The sequence below is a fragment of the Tamandua tetradactyla genome, chromosome 4 (genome assembly GCF_023851605.1).
Source record: "Tamandua tetradactyla isolate mTamTet1 chromosome 4, mTamTet1.pri, whole genome shotgun sequence".
NCBI lineage: Eukaryota > Metazoa > Chordata > Mammalia > Pilosa > Myrmecophagidae > Tamandua > Tamandua tetradactyla.
Genome location: NC_135330.1, coordinates 16,074,221 through 16,095,559, shown reverse-complemented (window position 1 = coordinate 16,095,559; position 21,339 = coordinate 16,074,221). Strand labels below are relative to the sequence as shown.

Here is a 21,339-nt window from a genome sequence, read left to right as displayed (position 1 = left end):
CTTGTCTATGTCTCCCTTGAACTTTTTAGTTTCTGATTCCTGAGTTTTGATCTTCTGGTATTAGGGGGATATATATTTAAGATTATTATACTTTTTTTCTGGTGAATCACTCCCTCTGTTAAATGTAATGCCTCTTACCCTTTTGTAATACTATTTGTCTTGAATTCTACTTTATCTGGTATTAACATACCTATGCCATCTTTCTCACTCTTATGGTTTGTATGATACAGATTTGTCCATCTTTACTTTTAAACTGTCTTTAAATTTAAAATGCTTCCCTTTTAGTCCATCAATAATGTACCCATTAATATATTTAGTGTTAAATATAACATCCTGCTATGTGTTTTCCATGTTTCTCTTTTTGTACTTTTCTTTTTTCATTCCTGCCTTCTTTAGGATTGATGAAATATTTATTTAGTATATCCATTTTATTTCCTCTATTAGCTTCTTTGCTATTCAGCTTATTATTATTTTTAGGAGTTGCTGTAAGGCTACCAACAGTCATCTTTAACTTCCCTATGTCTGTTTTGGATCAATATTGTACTGCTTCAGAATTCACACTCCACATCTGACATTTCACGTATCTGCTTCTTCATTCTCTCTCCACACCTAACCCTTTTCACACCTTGCTTCACACGTCAATATTTCCACTTCACAAATAATACAAATTTACAATAGAATAATTTATTTATCTACACCGACACTTTGTATAATTTGTAGTATCTTTTACTTCTGTATATATTATAAAGCCATTTTCCAGTGCTATAATTTTGCTTTAAATAGCTCACTTTTTAAAATTAAGCTACAAAAGAAAAGTAAACCATCTTCTATATTTACCATTTTTATAGATCTTTATTTCTTTTGGTAGCTCTCCATTGCTATCTATCATATTTCTTTGGCCTCGAGGAAATACTTTAAGGTTCACTGTAGTTCAGATCTGCTGGTAATGATTCTATCAGCTTTACTTTATCCAAAAATGTCTGTCTTGTTCTCAATGAAAACTGATATTTTGTCCAGATATACAATTTCAGTTTTTTTCTCAACACTTTAAAGATATCATTTTAGAGTCTTTCGGCCTCTACTATTTCTGATGAGAACTCACTTGTCGTTCCTCTCTTTATTCACCTAAGTGTAATGTCTTTTTTTCCTCTGGGTCCTTTCAAGAGTTCTCTGTATCTTTGGTTTTCAGTAAGTTCATTATAATTTGGCAGACTTCCAAAACCATTTGTTGAAAAATATTTTCCTTTGCCCATTTTATTTCCTTACATCTTTGTCAAAAATGGGCAGAATTTCTATTTTAGTCCATTGATCTATTTTTCTGTCTTTATTTAAGTACCATACTGCCCTTAATGCTTATAGCTTTAGAATGTCTGAAAATTGGATAGTTTATGTCTTCCAACCTTCTTCTTTTTCAGTGTTGTTTGACTATTTTTTTAAAAAATATTTTTATTGGTAAATCTTCATACACATTCATTCCATACATGGTATTCAATCAATGGCTCAGAATATCATCCCTTAGTTGTGTATTCATCACCATGATCATTTTTTAGAACATTTGCATCACTCCAGAAAAAGAAAGAAAAAGAAAAAGCTCATACACCCCATACCCCTTACCCCTTCCTCTCATTGATCACTAGTATTTCCATCTACCCAATTTATTTTACCCCTTATCCCCCCTATTATTTATTTATTCTTTATCCATACCTGAGATAAAGGGAGGATCAGACACAATGTTTTCACAATCCCATAGTCACACTGTAAGAGTTATATCTTTATACAATTGTCTTCAAGAATCAAGGCTATGGAACGCAGCTCAACAGCTTCAGGCACTTCCCTCCAGCCACTCCAATACACCATAAACTAAAAAAAGGGATATCTATATAATGCATAAAAATAACTTCCAGGATAACCTCTTGACTCATTTAAACCTCTCAGCCACTGAAACTTTGGTCTCAATTCTCTCTACCCACTTTTTGTCAAGAAGGCTTTCTCAATCCCATGATGCCAGGTCCCAGGTCATCCTGGGATTTCTGTCCCATGTTGTCAATGAAATTTACACCCCTGGGAATCATGTCCCATGTAGGGGGGAGGGCAGTGATTCACCTGCCAAGTTGGCTTAGAGAGAGAGGCCACATCTGAGCAACAAAAGAGGTTCTCTAAGGATGACTCTGAGGCCTAATTAAGTAGGCTTAGCCTATCCTTTGAAGGAATAAATTGTATAGGGGCAAAGCCCAAGATCTAAAGCTCAGCCTATTGATTTGGTTGTCCCATTGGCTATTTTAAATATTTGTACTTTCATATAAATTTTATAATCAGCTTCTTGATTACTAAAAAAAATTTTTTTTGAATTTTTATTAGGATTTTTATTCAGAATTTTTATTAGGAAGTAGAATCTATAGGTTCCTGAGGAATAATTGGCATCTTAACAATATCATTCTGATCTATGAATATGGTATAACCCTTCTTTTACTTACTTCCTCTTTAATTTTAATTTATCTCAGCAATGTTTTATAATCTTCAATACTCAGGTTTTATACTTCTTTCATCAAATTTATCATTACTTATTTCATACTTTTAATGCTATTGTAAATGGTATTATTTACTTAATTTCAATGGCCACCCATTCATTGCTAGTATAGAATTCAATTGATTTTCTATCCTGGAGCCTTGCTAAACTCAATCTTTAGTTCTGATAGATTTTGGAAGTTCCATAGGATATTTTACATAGACTTGTTACCTGCAAATAAAGAAAGATAGTTTTTCTTATTCCTTTTCAATCTGAATGCATTTTGTTTCTTTTTTATTTTACTTTTGAACCTCTGGTACAGTGTTGAGTAGATGTGGGGAGAGCAGACATCCTTGCTTTTCTCCTGATCTTGGGGGCAAGCATATACCCCTTCATCGAGTATGAAGCTGGCTATAGGCTTTTTATATATGCCCTTTATTGGGGTTGAGGAAGTTCTCTTCTGCTTCTGATTTCCTGAGAAATTTTATCAGGAATGGATTTTGGATTTTGTGTAATCCTTTTTCTTTATATATTGAGATAATTGTATGTTTTTTCTCTCTTAGTCTGTCAATATGGTGACTGACATTGACCTATGTTTGAATTTTAAATCCCCTTGAATTCTTGGGATAAACTGTATTTGGTTATGCTGGAATATCCTTTTATATATATATTTCATTTTATTTAATAAATTATGTTTTAAAATATTTGAACTCATGGTCATACAAAATAACATTCAGTAGTTTTCATTTATTGTAAGATCTGTCTAGTTTTCTAATCAAAGTATATGAGTCTTAAAAAGAAGTTTGAAGACCCTGTCTTTGATCGAATGGCAGGGAATTGGCAGCACAGTCTTATCTTTAAACCTCCTTTCCTTCATCTTTTCAAGACAAACCCCCTGTGAAGTTGTGGAAGGGGGAGAGTATGGGAGGCATAGATCTTCCCATACAACTGCTATTTTCGTGGTGCTGAGGCATGACTCATCTTTCCCTACCTAGTCTTTGTTTCATGTGTCGCTGCTGACCTCTGTTCTGAAGACGCCATCCGCAGTGATGTTCTGAGTGCTTCATGAGAAAACCACTTTCACTCAGATCCTCTTTGTCCCTCTCTCCTTCTGGCCCTGCCTGTAGTTCCATCCCTTTTCTGCGCAAAACACTCCCTTATTTGGCTTCCAGGGAAACCCTATGGTTTCTGCTCCCACATATCATTTTGATGCTTCTTCACATGAAGCCAGGAAACTGCTGGAGCCCTCTTAAAAGGCTGAGGAGAACAAGAATGGGGACGGTCTCTGGCCTCTTCCCAGGTGTACCACACCAGAGCTCTTTCTCACCCTTCTGCCATGGGTTATTTCTGCAAGCCTCTACTCTTCAGCTCTCTCTAGCTGAGGTGCAGGAATAAGCTTTTCTAAGAACTCCCTCATATCCTCCAATCTGGTGGCAACAAAGGACTGGGGTAGGGTCCCCGTATTTCATCAAACCTCCAGCTGGGGAGTGTAGTGCCAGTCTCCCTTGTGTAGGCACCCCATTCTTGGAAGACCACCCCATTCATTTGAATCCTGGAAGTAAGAGAATTACCTCAAGGGAAGCGTTGGGAAAGGAGTTACCTCCCACTAAGAGAACAATGGTGATTTTTCCTCTCCCTCTCCCGAGTAATCGCCTTATAATAACTTGTTTGCTGGGTGATGATTGTGAGTAATAGGGTCTGTTAAGCTGCCTCTCAGTTAGCTCCAGGGGGTGGGGGGTGAGGGGGGGGGATTAACAGGCCCCAGTACTGGCAGTTCTCTTTAGACTGTGGAGTATTAGAGCCTATTGTTTTCAGCTAGGGCCCCAAGGCAACAGTGAAAGTTCGACTCAGCATCTTGTTACATAACCAATAGTTCAACTTTGGTCTGCAGAAGAAAGTGTAACCAACCTTTCCCTGAAGCTGCCCCCCAAAAAATAATCACAAAAGTTCATTTACGTTTCACTTTGCCTAAACCTGTTGTCACCCCTGTGGACATCTTAGCAAGCACTGAAGGGTACTAAACATTAATAGAAGCCTGAGATAACTTCATAGTTTGTCAGCAAGGCAATAATAATAAAACTCCTCTCTTGCATAAAATGTGCACAATCATTACCAAAAAATCTTGGGTCTGATCTGAATTTCAAGAAGTAGGAATGTGACATGGGGGTGCACAGAAAGCAGAGGAGGAGAAAGAGAAAGAGGACAAACAGTACAACTCTCCTTGCTTTCATTCTTGGCTTCCATGGACACAGCCCAGAAGGAGCACTGTGGGCCTCTTGGAGGGGGTGGGGGTGGTGGCTAGAAACTGGCAGGTTTCCTTCATTCACAGAGCTCTTTAGGTCTGGCCTCTCCACCAGGGATTGGTGCCCATGGCCTAAGGAGTTAGCATTCCTGACCAGGGGAGGTGGCAAGAGAAGAAAACTTTCAAGTGCATTCAACATGTTCCCTCTCAGCCCTCTTCAACCATGCCTCCATACACACATGCACATGCGCACTCACACACACACACCACTCACAGGTTTACTGAAGAAAAAACGGGTCATTAATTCAGACTCAGCCTGGCACAGCAAAAGAAACAAGCAGCATTTTCACAGGGAGAATCTTGGATTTGTAGGTAAGTGCCATTCACTCTTTTTTTAAAAAAAATAAAAATTAGTCTACGATTTAGAGTATAAAGTAATCTGCCTTACAATGTGCTTTATTCCTGTGTCATGACCTTGTCCTCCTTTTCACTCAATACTCAGCCTTTTCCTGTATTATCCTAGGCACATATTGTGATCTTGGTTCTCCGATAAGTATTGCAAAGAACTCAAAGGTAAGGGGAGATGCAGCCCTGCCTCTTAGTGCTATAGAGCCTCAAGGAAAAAAAATTGGTGTGGGCCTGGGTAGCATGATACATGAAGGTGGAGCAGGATCTAAGGTCTGAGAAGATAGCTGAGAGCAGAAACAAAGGAATTTATGCACAATCAAGGTTGTTCCACCAGAACTGCCCATATTACTTATTTTGGATATTAGTTCTATTTCTTGATCAGGAGACCCAACTCTGACCACTTTTTAAGATATCGATGCATGCATTATTAAACTCCAGAGTCACAACAGCTGAAAGTTCCTTAAAGGTAGGGACTATGTCTTGTTCCTCAGGACCCTCAGCTCTTAGTGTACCACCTGGCACATGGTAGGATTACAGGTTGGATGAACCTGTGCATATGTAAATGAATGAACTGGAGGGGCCCTGGAATGGCTGTACTTTATGTCCCCAAATACCCCCCATCCTACCCCATACCTCTGAACAGTCTCTTTGGGAGGCTTTAAGGAATAGCAGAAGTGACTTATCTTATAGGATGGATAATGCCTTATATATGTAAGATGCGTCTACTTTTTTTTCAAAGAGCTATTGATACTTCTCACTTGATCTTGGAACAATCTGATTGGGAGATGTAGGAAGCCTATTGTCTATCCCTATTTTATTGACAAGGAGACTGAGGAGATGAGTTATTATTACCCTCAATCCTTCCATCTCACTTTTAAAATTCATTTTCCTATAGAGCAAGAGTACCCAGTAGTGTGATTGATTTTATATGATTAGGTGAGTGTGGTTTCAGCAATATACAAGTTTCAAACACTGATCTTTAAAAAACAGGAGTCAGGCTTCCCATCTTACTTTATCAGGCTTTACTGTCTCTAGACCAAGAAGAAGATGGAGAGACACATGGCCAAAGGACTGCTGTACAAGCACTTTGATCTGGAGAGAAAGTATGCCAAACAGACTGAAGCCAGACTGGGTCAAAGATTGCAAAGCCTGGAGGATATCTGCCTCTACCACATGAAGTGCCTGGCCAGGGAGCAGAGACAGCTCCAAAAGGAACTGCAGAGGTTGCAGCAAGGTAAGGCTTCCAGTACTAGGGAGAGGCAGAGCGGGGCATCAAGCCCATCCCTTGCTGAGAAGAGAGGAATCCTCTTTCCCCAAAGCAGGGCCCCTCTCAGGACCATGCACGCCAAGAAAGCAAGAACTGGATTTTAAGCTGCCTAGTCCTCTAAACCCCTCCTTCCCCAATTTCGCCATTCTTAGGGGCAGCCTACTCACAAATGTTCTTAAGCTAATATTTCTCAGGCTTCCGGTCACTGCAGTCTTTCACATTAGTTGTTTAACTCCTTAGTTTCCCACTTCCTTATTTTATTTCTCATTCTTCTTTTCTTTCACTATTTCTTGGTTGCTTGGTTTTACCCCTTTTTCATGTTTGGTCCCACAGTTCTGGATCTAAAGACCACCTATATTGAGCACCTATTCATGTGCAAGTCACTGTCCAGCCCTTTGGCTTTATGAAAGAAAAGTCAGAGAAAAAAATTCTCCAGGATTAATGACCAGAGAGCAATATGTGTGACAACAGCTGGCCAAAGTCCTCCCTCCCAGGAGACGGTGGCAAGGAGCACCAGGCAATTTTCAACACTCACCAATTTGAGATTCAGACCCTTCCTTTCCTCTGTGGAAAGTGAATTGCTCATCTACCCTCCTTGTGCTCAAAAGTATATTCATATTACATCCTGCATATTTTGCTTAGAATTAAAAATTTCCAAGCAGGAAATAGTATTTTTATTTCTCTTTTAAGGCCAAGAGTAAATGCTTGGTTTATTTCCCCCAAAGAGACCCCCTTTACCTTATGCTGTTTTCTTCTGTTCTTTATAATGGGCCCTTCCCATTAAAACTCTTGCCCCAAAGGATTAACCTTTTCCAAATGTATACATCACTTAAAAGAGTAATTAATGGTTCTAGCTTCAAAACAGCTGATCATCACAGGGAGCAGAGCCACATTCGAGTCCAGAATCTCAGCACCTCTAAAACTGTCTATACTATTCAATGAAAAGGGGGGGGGGGGGAACCTTCCTATCCAATGATTCCATCCTCATGCGTTAAAACATAGTGGTTAAGAAAAGTAGACTCTGGAGCTAGTTTGTCAGGGTCTGTTTAATACTGATTCTATTGTTTACTGGCTGTGAAGCCTTGGGCAGCTTACTGGATCTATACGTACCTCAGTTTCCTCAAATGAAAAATAGAAATGACATTACCTAACTCCTGAAGTTATTTGAGAATTTGGTGAGCACTCGTAACAATGTTTAAATGCAAAGTAAATGTCATGTGTTTACTCCTGTTATCACTGGACAAAAGATTGTTACTAGGTTAAAACTGTTTACAGCTTTGTTTAAATCTGTCACAATTGTGCAACTTTGGTAACTATTCTTTGTCCATCATTAAAATCGTTCGATTTTGAGATCACTTCAAAATTCAGCCTGAAATAGACACATCTCAACTCTCAGTCCTTCTTAATTAAGGTAAAAGTCAGAGCCCAGGAGCTCTGAAAATTCTGTAATTTTTTTCAAGGGAAAAGCCAGGTGCTATGGTTGAATGTAAAACTTTTTACATACATACACTTAACATTTGAACACAAAAGCCAAGAGTAATGTCCAATAGTGTGAATTATTCTAAGCTCCATCTTCGGAATTGAAAGGTGACTCTAAGCAAGGAACTGAATTTCCCGGTATCAATTTCCCCATTTGTAATAAATGGCTACAGGTGACCTAGAATGAAAGCATGCATATTCGAAAAAGATCTCAGGGGCCATTAGACTGACTCACTTTGGTTCTTGAAAAGGAAACTGAAGATCAGATACCCACTCTCAGGAGTATATACTAAAGGTCAGGTTTGTGGTTCTTGGCTCTCCTTCCTGAAAACAGAGTTTACCTCAGTGCCTGGTGGCATGGAAGGAGTCTGGATTTGGAGGCAAGAAACTTTGATTCAGGGGCCTCTGCCTCAATGTTCTTTCGAGAGTCATATCTTCACTGAGCCTCAGACTTCTTGTCAGCAAAGTTTGGGGAGAGTTAGGAACCAATATCTATCAAGTATTAGACTATGTCAGACACTGCGCTAAGTAATATTTTTCTGTGATTCATTTAACAGTCTTTATTTAGAATCAACTATACGTCAGGTTAGTGAATTGTTTAAAATGCATATTACTGGGCCTCATCCATAGAACTTCAGATAGGTAGACTGAAGGCTCAGTCTCAGGAACTCACATTTTTATCACTGAGATTAAACTGAATTACATTATTATGAAGCAGGTGGTCTGTGGACCAGACTTTATGAACACATATGGAAGATAGCTATGACAAAGCATACTTGCTGCCTTAGAGATGCTCACATTTAGATTGGAAGATAGCTGTGCTTGCAAACAGTTATGATAGAAAATGTGAACGGCTAAATTGGAGTTTTCTTACCGAGTAGGACAGGAACATAGGAAGGTTTCTATGTCTGTCAAAGAGCCTCAGTTAGGATCTCCCAGAAGAGGTAGTGTGTGAGCAGAAACTTAGAAAAGGAAGAGGAACAGGGAAAAAGTTATGTGGAAAGAGACCACTGCCGGCAAAGGAACAGTACATACAAAGGCTCACCAATGAGCACAAAATGCAACAAATAGCTCAGTCAGTGCTGCAGGAGTGAAGCATGTGAGGCTCAGGGGTAGCAAGTGTAGAAGCAGAGTTTAGGGGCAAAGCTGGTTGGATAGCTTCTCCTATCACAAAGAAGAGCTTCATAGGCCCTGCAAGAAAAAGTTCAGACTTTCACCTGTAGGGTTTGAGAGTGGGAAAGTTACATGTTCAAATGTTAGCTGGATCCCTCTGGATGCTGCCTTTAAAATAAAATAGACAGAGGTCAGCCTAGAGTTAGAGGAAACCTGATGGGAAAATTCCAAAGTTCAGGCCACAGTTTGATTACCACCGGTGAAAGCAAATGAAATGAAGATGCCAGCATCTCAATATATTTAGGAAGTATAATTGTCAGAGCCTGATAACTAATTATATATCCAAGGGAAAAGAAAAACTGAGCATATCTCCTGGCACAAAGTAGGCACTCAAACATATGTGCTAAATTTGATGACTGTGTGAAGAGAAGATGTCATCTCTTTGCAGAGTGAGCATTGGAGAAAGGTCAAATTTCAGAGAAAGCAAACAAACAAACATGTGCTCATTTCTGACCCTATTGGCTCCAGAGGTCTAAAATGCAGAAGAGTGGTCTGGCTGGGAGAAGTAGCTCATAATCCCTCATTTTACAGGATATGAAGGTCTTACATGGAAGAGAACTTTCCTCCCCCAGGGAGACACCAAAGGAAGAGGGCTCCACAAATGCTGATCTCTGTGTCCTGACCACCTCACAGGGAGTGATAAGATAAGAAGGGCATCAGGGATTTAATGTGAATTCTGGGCCCCCTGTCGAGTCATATTCCCTCTGCCTGGAGCCATCTAGCCCTGGTGTAGATTTAGGAGCTCACTCCCATTACAGCAAACTAATGCGAGACTTTCAACCCCAAATGATCAACTCATGAAATGTCTTGAAAGCAGACTGGGTCCTCTATAGCAGCTATGACTACAAAATACTTGAAACACCAAATCAAAAAGTGAAAAATCCCCTTACTCATGGCCAGCAGATGAAAACCCTCCACTAGCGGGTAGGGGGTCACATATTTGTGGTAAGTAAGACAATAGGACACCATCTCTGGGTATCGGTCACACCCAGTTATTTTGTTTTTGAAACCACCATACTTGCCAAATAAAACAATCAATCAAAATCTCTATGGGCCTAGCCAGTATACAACCTCTGATCTAAGTGTTTCTAAACCCTCTTTAACATGTTCTACGTAAACACTGGGGAACTGCTTTTCTGTTTTCATCCCTTATGCAGACACAACCTAATGTGTAAATGTGATCGAAGTGTATTCACTCATCGGTACTTTTAAAGACCAGTTTCTGACATTTTTTTCCTTCTTTTATTATGAACTCAAAACAGATGTTATGAAGAAAAAATTATCCTCTTATTTTGGACATGGAATCCAGGAGAAGCCAAAAGATGTACTTGGGTTCTCACCACAGGGAGTGTGGAAGCACAGAGCCCCACAACCTAATAAACCTAGGTAAGAAAATGTTGTTTAAACTCTGGTACAACATTGAATCCCTTTTCATGTTTGACCACTTTAAGTCATCCTTCTCTCCCTGAAAAAAAAATGCTGCCTTCCCCTTCTTAAGTGAAGAGATAGTTTCCCCCGCCCCCCCATTCTCACCTCCACCCCACTCCACTCACCAAAGGGGCTCATGGTCTAATAATTTGAAAGATCTAAATAGCAGCCCCTTCATCAGTTTTGAAAGCTCTCTCTTCTTTTTCACCTTCTTTCCCAGAGCATTGGCCACCAGTGTGCCCCGAGAAACACGCACAACTAAGTCCCACATGCCTTCTTTCCACTGCGCTGGCCTCAGAGTCTCCAGGACGAGCAGAGATGCATTGCCATCTCAGAACAGCACAGCTGCCCACTTCACTGAAGAGAGGCCACAAGCCCAAAACGAAGAGCCTGTAAACCCACCTGAGGATGCACACTCCTACAAGGGCACCTCTAGAATATGTAAAGGTCAGGAAGTCTTCACCAACAGCCCAGACCAAGGCCATGGCTCCAGCCCAGCTGGAGACTGCGGAATGACACATGCTGATGAGACCACATCAACAGATGCCAACCTAGAGCCAGACCAGGATGCTGGGGGACAAGTCCCCTGGAATCCCATGGAATGGGCAGGAAGCGTCAAGGCCGAGTCCACAAAGACAACCTATTTAGAGTTGTTTGAAAAGGTCAGAAATGCCCACTATATCCGGCACAGGGTGCCCCCTGAGTCTGAGAGGTTGCTTACCACTGGGGAGATATTTGGGCATGCGGACTCTGCAGTTCAGGGAAGGGGAGCAGTGTGAGAGCAGGCTGGCTGAGCTACTTCCTCTCTAGCCACCTAATATAGCCTCACAATGACCATCAAGGAAGTGTTGTCCTCATATGACTGTACTGCACAATATAAAAGAAAAAACAGAAATATAGACAGAATTTTATGTTAAAAACCAGATTTCCCCCCTTTTGCAGGAATATAATCTTCTACTGAGTAAACAAACAATACTAGTATATGAAAGATGAGGGGAGGGATAAATCCTCTGAAAACATTTGTGTTGCACAAATATTGCTAATGCCATGAAAAATACGTATCTACATTGATCATGGGGCTTTTTCTGAAAAGAGAAATACTAAGGGCGCTCCGTTGGTTTATCCCCCTTTCTTATAGGCGATTCTTATCATGCCACCTGCTGGTGAAATGGCATAGCACACTCTGTGGTTTAATTTCAAACATGATAGTAATAAGAAAGTGCTCTATAAACTATACAGTGGTCCATAAATAAAATCTGCTCTTCTGCCACAGCTCTAGGTCCTTCTTTGAAGCCCTTTCCTTGCTTTCTTCATTTTCAGATAGCTCCACTTTAGTTTTCTTATTCCCACTTTAAATCTACTTACATCAAACTTTTCAGGTCTTATTAAAAGATTAATGAGAAATCTGGTTCTACCTACACACTGTCCAGTTCACACCAGAACATATCAAAAACAATCTAAGGACAAAATAAGAGTACTAAACTTTTTTAAAGAAAGTATTGCTTTATGTAGGCCACTATGACTTGAGCTACACTGTAAATAGATCTAGTAAACCTTCTCTCCCATCCAACTGACCCAAATATTCACTCAAAGTACATAATATCATAAGTCAGCAGTCTGTCAATGTATTTTGAATCTATTGTCGATATAAGTTAATATATAATAAAACCATCATCTCTTTTATCATTTATTATTTTTACTGACACCATCATGAAAAGCACTTTGCACTTTTAGGTCCAAGATCTTAAAGAAATCAGGCATCCACTAGTAAGTAATTTCAGATCTTCAATGCAATAGCAAACTTGGATTCCAGAAAAATCAAACTCTGGCCCTTTTTAATATCAAGAATCAATATTTTATATAACCCAGCCTGGGATTATTTGAAGAAATAGGATCCATTTAGATCAGAAATGGTAAAGGACCCCAACTTAATAATATTATAAAGGGCCTAAAATGAAGATTTAGTTCATATTTAAAATTCTTGTTTAAAAATAATAATTCATAATAGCTCTCGTTTTTCAGTATCTCTTCCCTATGTTGTATAGTGCTTTTTATACAACATGTCAAATGATCCTCACAACTCTGAAAACATTTTTTTAATCCCTACCTTATAGATAAGGAACTTGAGGTTATAAAGCAGGGTCAACTTGCTAGTAAATGGCAGACCAGAATTTGATCCCAGGGCTACTTGACTTTCTTGGCACACTCTTTCCATTGAAGCTTCAACCAGTCATGGGAGAGTCAGTTCCCTAAGCCCAGCCTCTGGTCTTCAGAGGGAAGACAATACTTTATAGTGGAAAGAACACAAGAAATATGCTCCTTCCACTATTTTCTCCCAAGAAACAATGGGGAAAGGCACGCCAGGAATGATGAAATGGATTCATGAAAAATGAATGTACACCAACCAAAATTAGGCCAATAGGGATAGAGACAGGCAGGTTAGTGACACTCCTGTGTGAGCTGCCCAAGCCCTCGCCCTTGTGTTCTTTCTCCTTGTCTTCTATTCAGATGCTTCCAATCTCCATCACAATCCTCCTCCAAGAGGGAGTTCTCTGATTATTCTCCTTTAAATGGGGCTTTTCACTGTGACAGCCATGACGAGAGCCCAGTTCCTGCTCTACCTGATTAAATCCTCTCTGTTCCTAGAATCAACTCTTCCCTCTCAGTATCACAAGATACATAGTTCTGCACACGTCTAGCATCTTATTTCTATCTTCGTATATCTCACAAACCCAGATCTGTCTATACTTCTAAAGTCAGTAGTTTAGTGCATTGTATTTCAAATACGTTTCATGCATTGCCACAAAATTGTGCATTTTCAAACCTTCTAGTCACTTGAGGATATTTTATTTCGTGTGATACATCTTCCTTCATCAATACAATGACTTGTTTTCCTAATAGCAGATCTTAGCATGATCAAAGGGAAAGCTGTTGCACTGTGGCTTGCTTGGTTAATCATTAAACGCTAAAGGATATTTAAATCCCTAATTCTCACCAATCACATTGAGCTCTAGGATGACTTGCACCTAAATAGTTTAAAGTCATTCATTCATTTCAGTGATTCTTAACTGGAGGCAATTTTAACATCCCAGAAGAAATTTGTCAATGTCACAAAGACATTTTTGGTTGTCACAAGTGAAGGGGGTCTTACTTACTACTAGAGTCAAGTAGAAAGAGGAGAGACATATTGCTCAACAACCTACAATGCCCAGAATAGCCCCCAGGATAAAGAATTCTCAGGTCCAAAATGTCAATACTGCCAACATTGACAAACCCTGCCCTGTGCCCTTATATTACTAATTCACAGAAATGCTCTGGGTAGGAAATTGAAGCTCACAATAAGTAAAATGACTCTCTCAATACCAGCATATGAACAAGGAACGAAGGCCCAGATATTATTTTCCCCTACTATTCTCTCTCAAGGACAAATGTGGGGGACCAATGTCCAATGACTTATGTCCTCATTTGCAGTTACGAAATAGTTTCAGCCCTCCAAATAAGATCTTTAATAATAAAATCAGAAAGAATCGATGGAAAAGAAAAATTCATACTTCAGTTTTGGGGGACATGATCTTTTTTATTACATCCATCCATGTACGCATTCCTTTACACATGTATTAGGAAGAGATGGTTTCTTTCCCGTCTCCTCCCCAGGAGGAAAATGAGGCTTTCAGCCTGTTACCTGAATCCGCTCAATGGGAAGGCAATTCATTTTTCACCTGAAGGTGGAAGAATCTAGAAACTCTCAGAGGTGGTGACTCAGCCTCTCACCCAGGGTCCCAGGTCCCAAAGAGGCTATAGAAGGAGATCCTGGGTGTTCTCCCAATCCTCAGTGCGGGGGATAAAACTGAGTACGTTATTCCTAGTAACACTGAGGGACCCAGGCCCTGTGAGGGTGAATTGGGCCTTGAAGGCAGAGAATTGTGCTTGGGGAGTGCTTTGCTCCCACACAAAGAACACTAGGCCAGGGGAAGCCTGAATCCAATCCAACAAATGTCCACAGCCCAACCTCACCAACAACAGCCAGAAAAGCAAGGAGCTGCTACAAAAAAGGAAAGCCAGAGATGCATGCACGGGTTATTGCCTGAGCTACCTTCCTCCCTTGCTCCCATCCCCACCCCTGCTGGGGTGGGCATTTGGGCATTGAGGACAGAAACAGAGAGAGCAGACAGTCAAGTCTCACTCTTCTGCCTGAGGCAAGCTGCTGTAGAATGGAAGCTCCACTACTCTGGGGAAGTCGGGAATAAGAACCATGAAAAAATGATATCTAAATGTGGTTGAATGAATACCTACCAGAAATAAAACTTTTAAAACAGAAGTGCCTGGAAATTGTTGGACAAGACTGAAAGTTATGAGAAAGAAATATAATCATTTTACCCTAATACCTCACCAATTTAATATTTCTCAGTCCAACCTAGATAGGGGCATTGAGCCAAGCCACATTCAGCATAAGGAATACAGGTATTGGTGATGTGTCTCTTCCTCAGATATGGCCAGGTGGGCTGGCCCACTTTTGATTTGTAGGGAAAGTGTTTTTCCTAATTAGGTGTCAAATGAACAATGTCATAAATTTTCCACCTTCCCACCATTTTGAACCTGTTGCTGTCATGTGTCCTAAAGTTAACTATTTTGAATTGCTCAAGCTTAACTCTACAAGCTTAATTCCATTAAAGATGTGTCATCAAACTGGGCAATGAGGACATCTTCCTGGCAAAAGGAAAAAGATACAAATAAAGATGCTGAATACTCTAAACACACATTGGTTAGAATCACACCTGATACTGGCATGGACCCACTCAACTCAATTGTTTTTAATAAGATATTCCTTCAAAAATGTGTCCTAAAGAGAAAATGCATGTGGGCCCTACATAAAGATTTTTTTTTCTACATAAAGGTTTTTAATTGTGCAATTCACAATTGGAAAATGTTTAAACACCCTTGCTGAGGACTCTGTCCATACTGAGATGGAAGAAATGAGGCAATGGACACAAATTCTTCAAAACCAAAGGACAAAAGCTGGGACTGCCAGACCAAGTGATTGATGCCTCTTACAGCTGTGGAGAGAACAAAAGGAAGTAGGCCAGCATATATTCATATCCTCATCCTATTTTCTCCTTAGCTTCCATTTAATCTCCATGAAACAGGATAATTTTCAATGAATTTCCTGTCAGTACATGTTGGCTGAGAGTTGAAAGTTTGTTTGTCCTACAAAAACCCATGACCTTCCCTAGTGGCAAAGATGGAAAGCCCAAGCAAATAATCTTGAGGGCCAGAAAATTAGTTATAATAGTTTCTCAAATGGGTATTCTATGAGATGTTGCTAAGTGCTATATGAAAAAGGGATTCTGAGCTAAAATAACTTTGGAAAAAAGCCTAAATTAAACAATGAAAATAAATTCTCTACCATGGGACTTCTCCATACCTTTAATATGCTAACATCAATGAAAATGGCTAGGGGGAAATTATGCCATGCTGAATTCCACCAGATGAAAAGTCCATGAACACTTTTCCCATAAGTCATCTCCAGGGACCATGATAATTCACTAAGCAAAATTTGGAAGCACTGTCCTGAAATAAAAACTGGACAAACTTTTTATCTCATATAGGTCAACTAACAATGATTTTACAAAATACAGATGGTAATAGCAGGAATGGTATTTTTCTTAGAAGATACATTTATAAAATTTTCTTTACAGATATCCCTACATACACATGCATATACACACTCACAAACATACACACATAAGCATGGCAACAGCCTCCCTCAAAATATTCTTAGAATAAAATGAAGGAAATGGTAAATAGGTGAGGAAACATTTGCAGTTGTTTCCAATTCTTTATATATGTTATCAGGAATCTATGTTAGCTTCATTTTAAAGATGAGAAGTCTAAAGTCCAGAGAACTAAGTTTCAGAAGTCCAGCTTGAGCTTCCATAAGCAACAAAAATGAAATTGGAGATCAAGCCTATTTCTGTCTGGCTCCAACTCCTTCTTTTCCCCACGACATTATGCTGCCTTATTTCCATCCAAAAAGATCAACAACAAAAACTGCCACATGCCAGACACTGCACTTGACACTAAGGATAGGAAGATAAATCTAGCAGTGCTTGGCCTCAAGGAATTTGTTGTCTAGTGGAAAAAACAGACCCAAAGGCCAATTCAATTGAAACAATGGTTGTTGTCCACTCCTTAACATCCATCCCCACCCTAATGATTAAGCAATTAATCACAGTAATTCTATTCCCCTATCAGGAACATATTCAGAAAAGACATGTGACTCAATCATTGCCAATTAGGCAAGAGTGGAATTGTACTGGGCTTCTGGGAAAGATATCCCCATTCCTAAGAAATTGACACAGAGAAGATGGTTGTTTTCATCCTTCAGACATTGTCATGCCTGGATGTGATTCCCTGAATTTTTGCAGCCATCTTGCATCTGGCTGAGAGGGAAGAAAAGGAATTGATGAGCAATTTACTGCAATGGGGAGTAGATAAAGCTAGAGAAGCAGGTAGAAGTCCAATCATGAAAGGCTTTCTCTTTAGAGGGACTATACAATTTATTATTCAAACTGGAGTACTTTTTTAGAGCAAAGGGGGATGCTACTAATAAATAAGTGGGGCAACATAAAATAGGAAAGCTTACTTATGTACCACGCTAAACAGTTCCCGTTTTGTCTGGGTTTGGGCCACTTAATAGCTTTTAAGCAAGGAACGTTTATAAACCCATCTAAACTTTACATACATTTTTCTTGCTGTAATGGAGAGAAGTGATTCATGGGGACAAAACTAGCATTAGAAAATAAGACTGATTATCTTTGTTCCATATGAGAGAGTTTGTGGGGTTAAATGAGGGCAGGGTGGTAGAGAGAAAAAGGAAGGCAGGATTGGAAAGTGTTTCAGAGGAAATATTTAAGAGGAACTGGTGACTGTCAGATCTTGAGCATGAGGACAAGACGGGACTCTAGGATGGCACTCCAGTTCCTGGCTTGGACACCTGCGTGTAAGAGACACTACCATGTCCCAGGACTAGGAGCACAAAAAGAGCACTAGTCCCACATCACCCTGGGAAGGCCAAGGCAAGTGAAAAATCTGAAGAGCATGGGAGGCTAAACTAACTTGGACCTGCAGAATAGCTTGTTCATAAAATGCCATCTGGATAGGAATGACAGGAAGTAAAATGGGCAATTGTATCAGTTCTCCTGGCTCAAGCTTTCTGGCAGGATTGGGAATGAGAAACAATTTTGAGGGAAGAAACACTGGTCAATGGTTAAAGTCCAGTGGGAGGCTGTCAGTGAGAAGAGATTCAAGGCCATATATTGCAACACATTTGGGCTCAGGAAATGTCAAGAAGACAAAATTTAGGTTTTCTCTCCCTTGCTGGCAGGAGCCACTTCCATGCCTAAATTTTAGATCACACCCACATGTCTGAGTCATTTTTTCTCCCAAGAATTACTCTCTCTCCCTAGTTTCCTCTCCTTGCTGTTCTGTCAGAGTTTTAATATAATGAGGGGGCCTGAATTTTAAGCATTCCAAAACATATCTAAGATAATATCCAGGGTGGAAATTGCCAGTCAGGGGACTATGCAGGGGAAATGAGCAGACCAAAGGGCACTAGGAGCTAAGCAGAAGACAGGTCCAGGATGGTGTGAGGTAAAGCGCTGGACTCTTGCCCTCAGGAGGACAAACAGCCTAGATGACTGCCTCAAGGGGTCAAGAGTTTGATTAATAAATTATTCAGAGGATCCGAATGGCCGCCACAAGCAAGTGATGCAGTCTCATTACTTGTCAAAGGACAGAGAGCAGATCACACAGTGTTTTTCAGTCTGTTCTCACGTGTGCCGGTGTCTTTTGCAGCTGCTGATGATAGAGGCACAGTATAATGGTGATTCTTAACGGGGGGACAGGAAGTAGGATTGAGTTTCCAGACAGATACTAGGAAGAGGAAAGAAAAGACATGTAAAAAATTTCCCTTAGGTAAGTCTAATAGGAAACCCATTGTTCTGTTGCTTCAGAGCTTATTCATTCAACCAATAACTATATTGACCACCTATATGCCATAAGTGCTATCCTCTCATTACAGAGAGCAGCAAAGTCACAGGTCTGACCTCACCCTGCCCCAGCTCAGATTTTACAGGGTAAGCAAGGTGACCAGATCTGAAGGAACTGAACAGAGAAAGAAAGGCTAATTCCAAATGTTGTGCCACCCCCCCCCCCCCCCCCCGTTAAAGCTGCAGAGAATATTCAAAGTACAATTAGGAGAACAACTCCTTAAAGACTGTGGAACAACTGTGCTAGGTGTTTACCTAAGATGAACATAGACCTGAAAGAAAGATCAGCGTGAAATATCAAAGAATCAATAGGTAAATTTTAAGGTGACAGTTACTGGAATTGGTTACAGTTCTTACCTTGAAGGGACATACTTAGGAAATCACAAGTAGGATGAAACATATTAAAGAGGAGTCACAGAAGCCAACAGACTAGTCCAGGACTAGTTAGCTACTAGCAAAACGGTGGTTTACCCAACTCACAGAGATGGAAATGAAAAGATTAGTTTTAACAAGTGGTAGGTGTTAGCAGATCTGATTTTATATGTCTTACTGGAGTGGAGGACCCTGTTAGCTGGATAGTTAGAAATGTTCAACATAATCCTTTAGCTGTAAAATAGCATAGTCTTTGGTAGCTAGAAAATGTTTATTATAATCATTTAACTCAAGCAGCTTTGATTCATTTCAAGCCAAAACACCCTTGCTGGTATAGTGTGCTGTGATTTAATCTCAAAAGTTTCCTTTCGGTTCCTAGTTATGTTAATGAGATCTTCCCCAGCTCTGCTTGCAGGGGTAAGATAACACCCAAAGTAGGATGAAACCCCATATGGACTAATATCAGTAACTTCCTCCCTTTGAAGGACAAGATCAAAGCCTGAATGGTCAACAAACAGAGAAGGGCCTACAAGATAATAGGATATACTGACCAAACCAAATGAAGCAGGTGACCATTTCTCAATTTTAATGAATTCTCTGACTTTTATTTAGTTTTTTCTATTTTTTTTCTGCTTTCTTCTGGACCCTCGCCATTCCATTGTCTGTTTGGACCGTAAAAGCTCAAATCACCTGGTCTTGGAAATATTCTTCCTCTGGTGCCTTGTGGATACATCTTCAACAAATTCACCTTCTCACCAAAGCAAAGAAACTTATTTCTCCATTAGATATGGGATCAGTTGGGCTTAAATATATAGGACCGTGTTTTCTGATAGTAACAACCCAACAAGATAAAATCTGGAGGAGCATGTTAAGAAAGCAAACAAATGGGCCTGAAACTAAACAGAACGATGAAAAATTGAGTGACACTCAATTCTACAGATAGTGTTAGTTTGGCATGTGGTGGAGAAGGAAAAGGACAAAATTAGGAAATAGGCTAAAATTTTAATATCTGAACAGCCTAGGAGGGGGAAACATACACCATTAGCATAAGTTATTCAAAGTATCAAAAATGTAGACAGTGAGCAAGGGCAAAGTTTGGGGAACACATAGCAGAACAAGCACTGATATTTTTTGTGGGATTTAAAAACATATATAAATGATATTAAGACATCTCATTCTACAGCTGGTATTCTTCACCCAACAAACGTGTCTAAGACACTGTCAGGTCATTTCACATAGATGTATTTCATTATAAAATGTAGCGTAGTATTCAGCCATTTCTCTAGAGATGAACAATCAGGTAGCTTCCAATCCCTGTACCTGCCTCCTTGTGCAAACAGAAGAGGGCTTCTCTCAAAAGGTTATTTCCCATAGGGCAGCCACAGGATACTGCCTTCTAAAGGCGGCTATAAAAACTCACACTCAGTAACCACCCTATTTTACACTTTCTGATTACTGCCAGTCTGATGGGGATGAAATGTTTAGCATCATAATTTTAATTTGCATGTCCCTGATAACTAGTGAGGTTGAGCACTTTTCCTGTGTTTATTGGCCATTGCGTCTCCTCTTCTAAGAATTGCCAATTCTTACCCTTTGCCCATTTTTCTCTGTAGTTATTAGTGCTTTCTTAGGGATTTCTTTGTAGTATTTTCTTTTTATTATCTGTTTTAATACTTTACCCAGTATGTGTTTGCAAGTATTTCCCTCACAGCTTCATCTTTGTCTTTTAACTTATGTAGTATTGCTTCTCAAACAGTTTGTTTTTTTAATAGTCAATTCTACCCATCTTTTGGGGAGTGTCTGGTTCAAAATCCTCCTTTATTCCAAACTCATGATCACATTTTTCTATATTATCTTCTACTGTGTTTATGCATTTATTTGTCTGTTTATGTGTACACATATGCATTCATTTATTTGTTCATTTATTTATTTCATTTAGCATCTATACCATATATAGCGTTTATTTTTGTAACTGTTACGAGGCAGGGCTCGAAATCCATCTTTTCCACATGGCTAGCCTTCAGTTGAACATAGTATCTTCCTGATATGGCCCAGCAGGGAAGGATCCAAGGAAGCAAAGTGGAGAAAGGAGCAGAGTGGATCTGGAGGTGTATATAAAGAACAAGGACTAAGCTTTGTACCCTAGGAAACTTCAATGTTTGGATGTCAAAGAGGGAAAGGAGCTTGATAAGGAACAATTGGCAAAGCAGAAGGAAAACCAGGACAGTGTGGTGCCCAGGAAGCTAAGGGAGGAAAGTGTTTCCTATAAGGAAGACATGATCAAAGGGATCAAACGATCAATGATTTGGGTGAGAGTGAAAGCCTGAGGGATATGGGTTTGAGAGAGGAAGGGAGGATAGGAATTTGAAGCAGCAGAAATTAGAGGAGTTTTGCTACAAAAAAGAGCAAATAAATG

The 21,339-nt window shown here is 39.8% G+C and overlaps 1 protein-coding gene across 6 annotated transcripts in view; it reads left to right on the top strand.

The window, feature by feature from the left end:
• The window catches only part of CCDC190 (coiled-coil domain containing 190), a 62,439-nt gene extending 46,858 nt beyond the window's left edge, over positions 1 to 15,581 (top strand). For 2 of the 6 annotated variants that reach the window (XM_077156748.1, XM_077156749.1), the window contains exons 3-5: positions 6,192 to 6,390; positions 10,338 to 10,461; positions 10,724 to 15,581. In XM_077156748.1, the coding sequence (XP_077012863.1) occupies positions 6,192 to 6,390; positions 10,338 to 10,461; positions 10,724 to 11,282 (882 nt within the window). In that variant the 3' untranslated portion in view covers positions 11,283 to 15,581. Of the gene's footprint in view, positions 1 to 4,257; positions 5,121 to 5,271; positions 5,322 to 6,051; positions 6,093 to 6,175; positions 6,391 to 10,337; positions 10,462 to 10,723 lie in introns of those variants that run through there. The other 4 variants (XM_077156752.1, XM_077156747.1, XM_077156751.1 and 1 more) reach the window with 4 other exon arrangements.
• Positions 15,582 to 21,339: the final 5,758 nt, after the last annotated feature.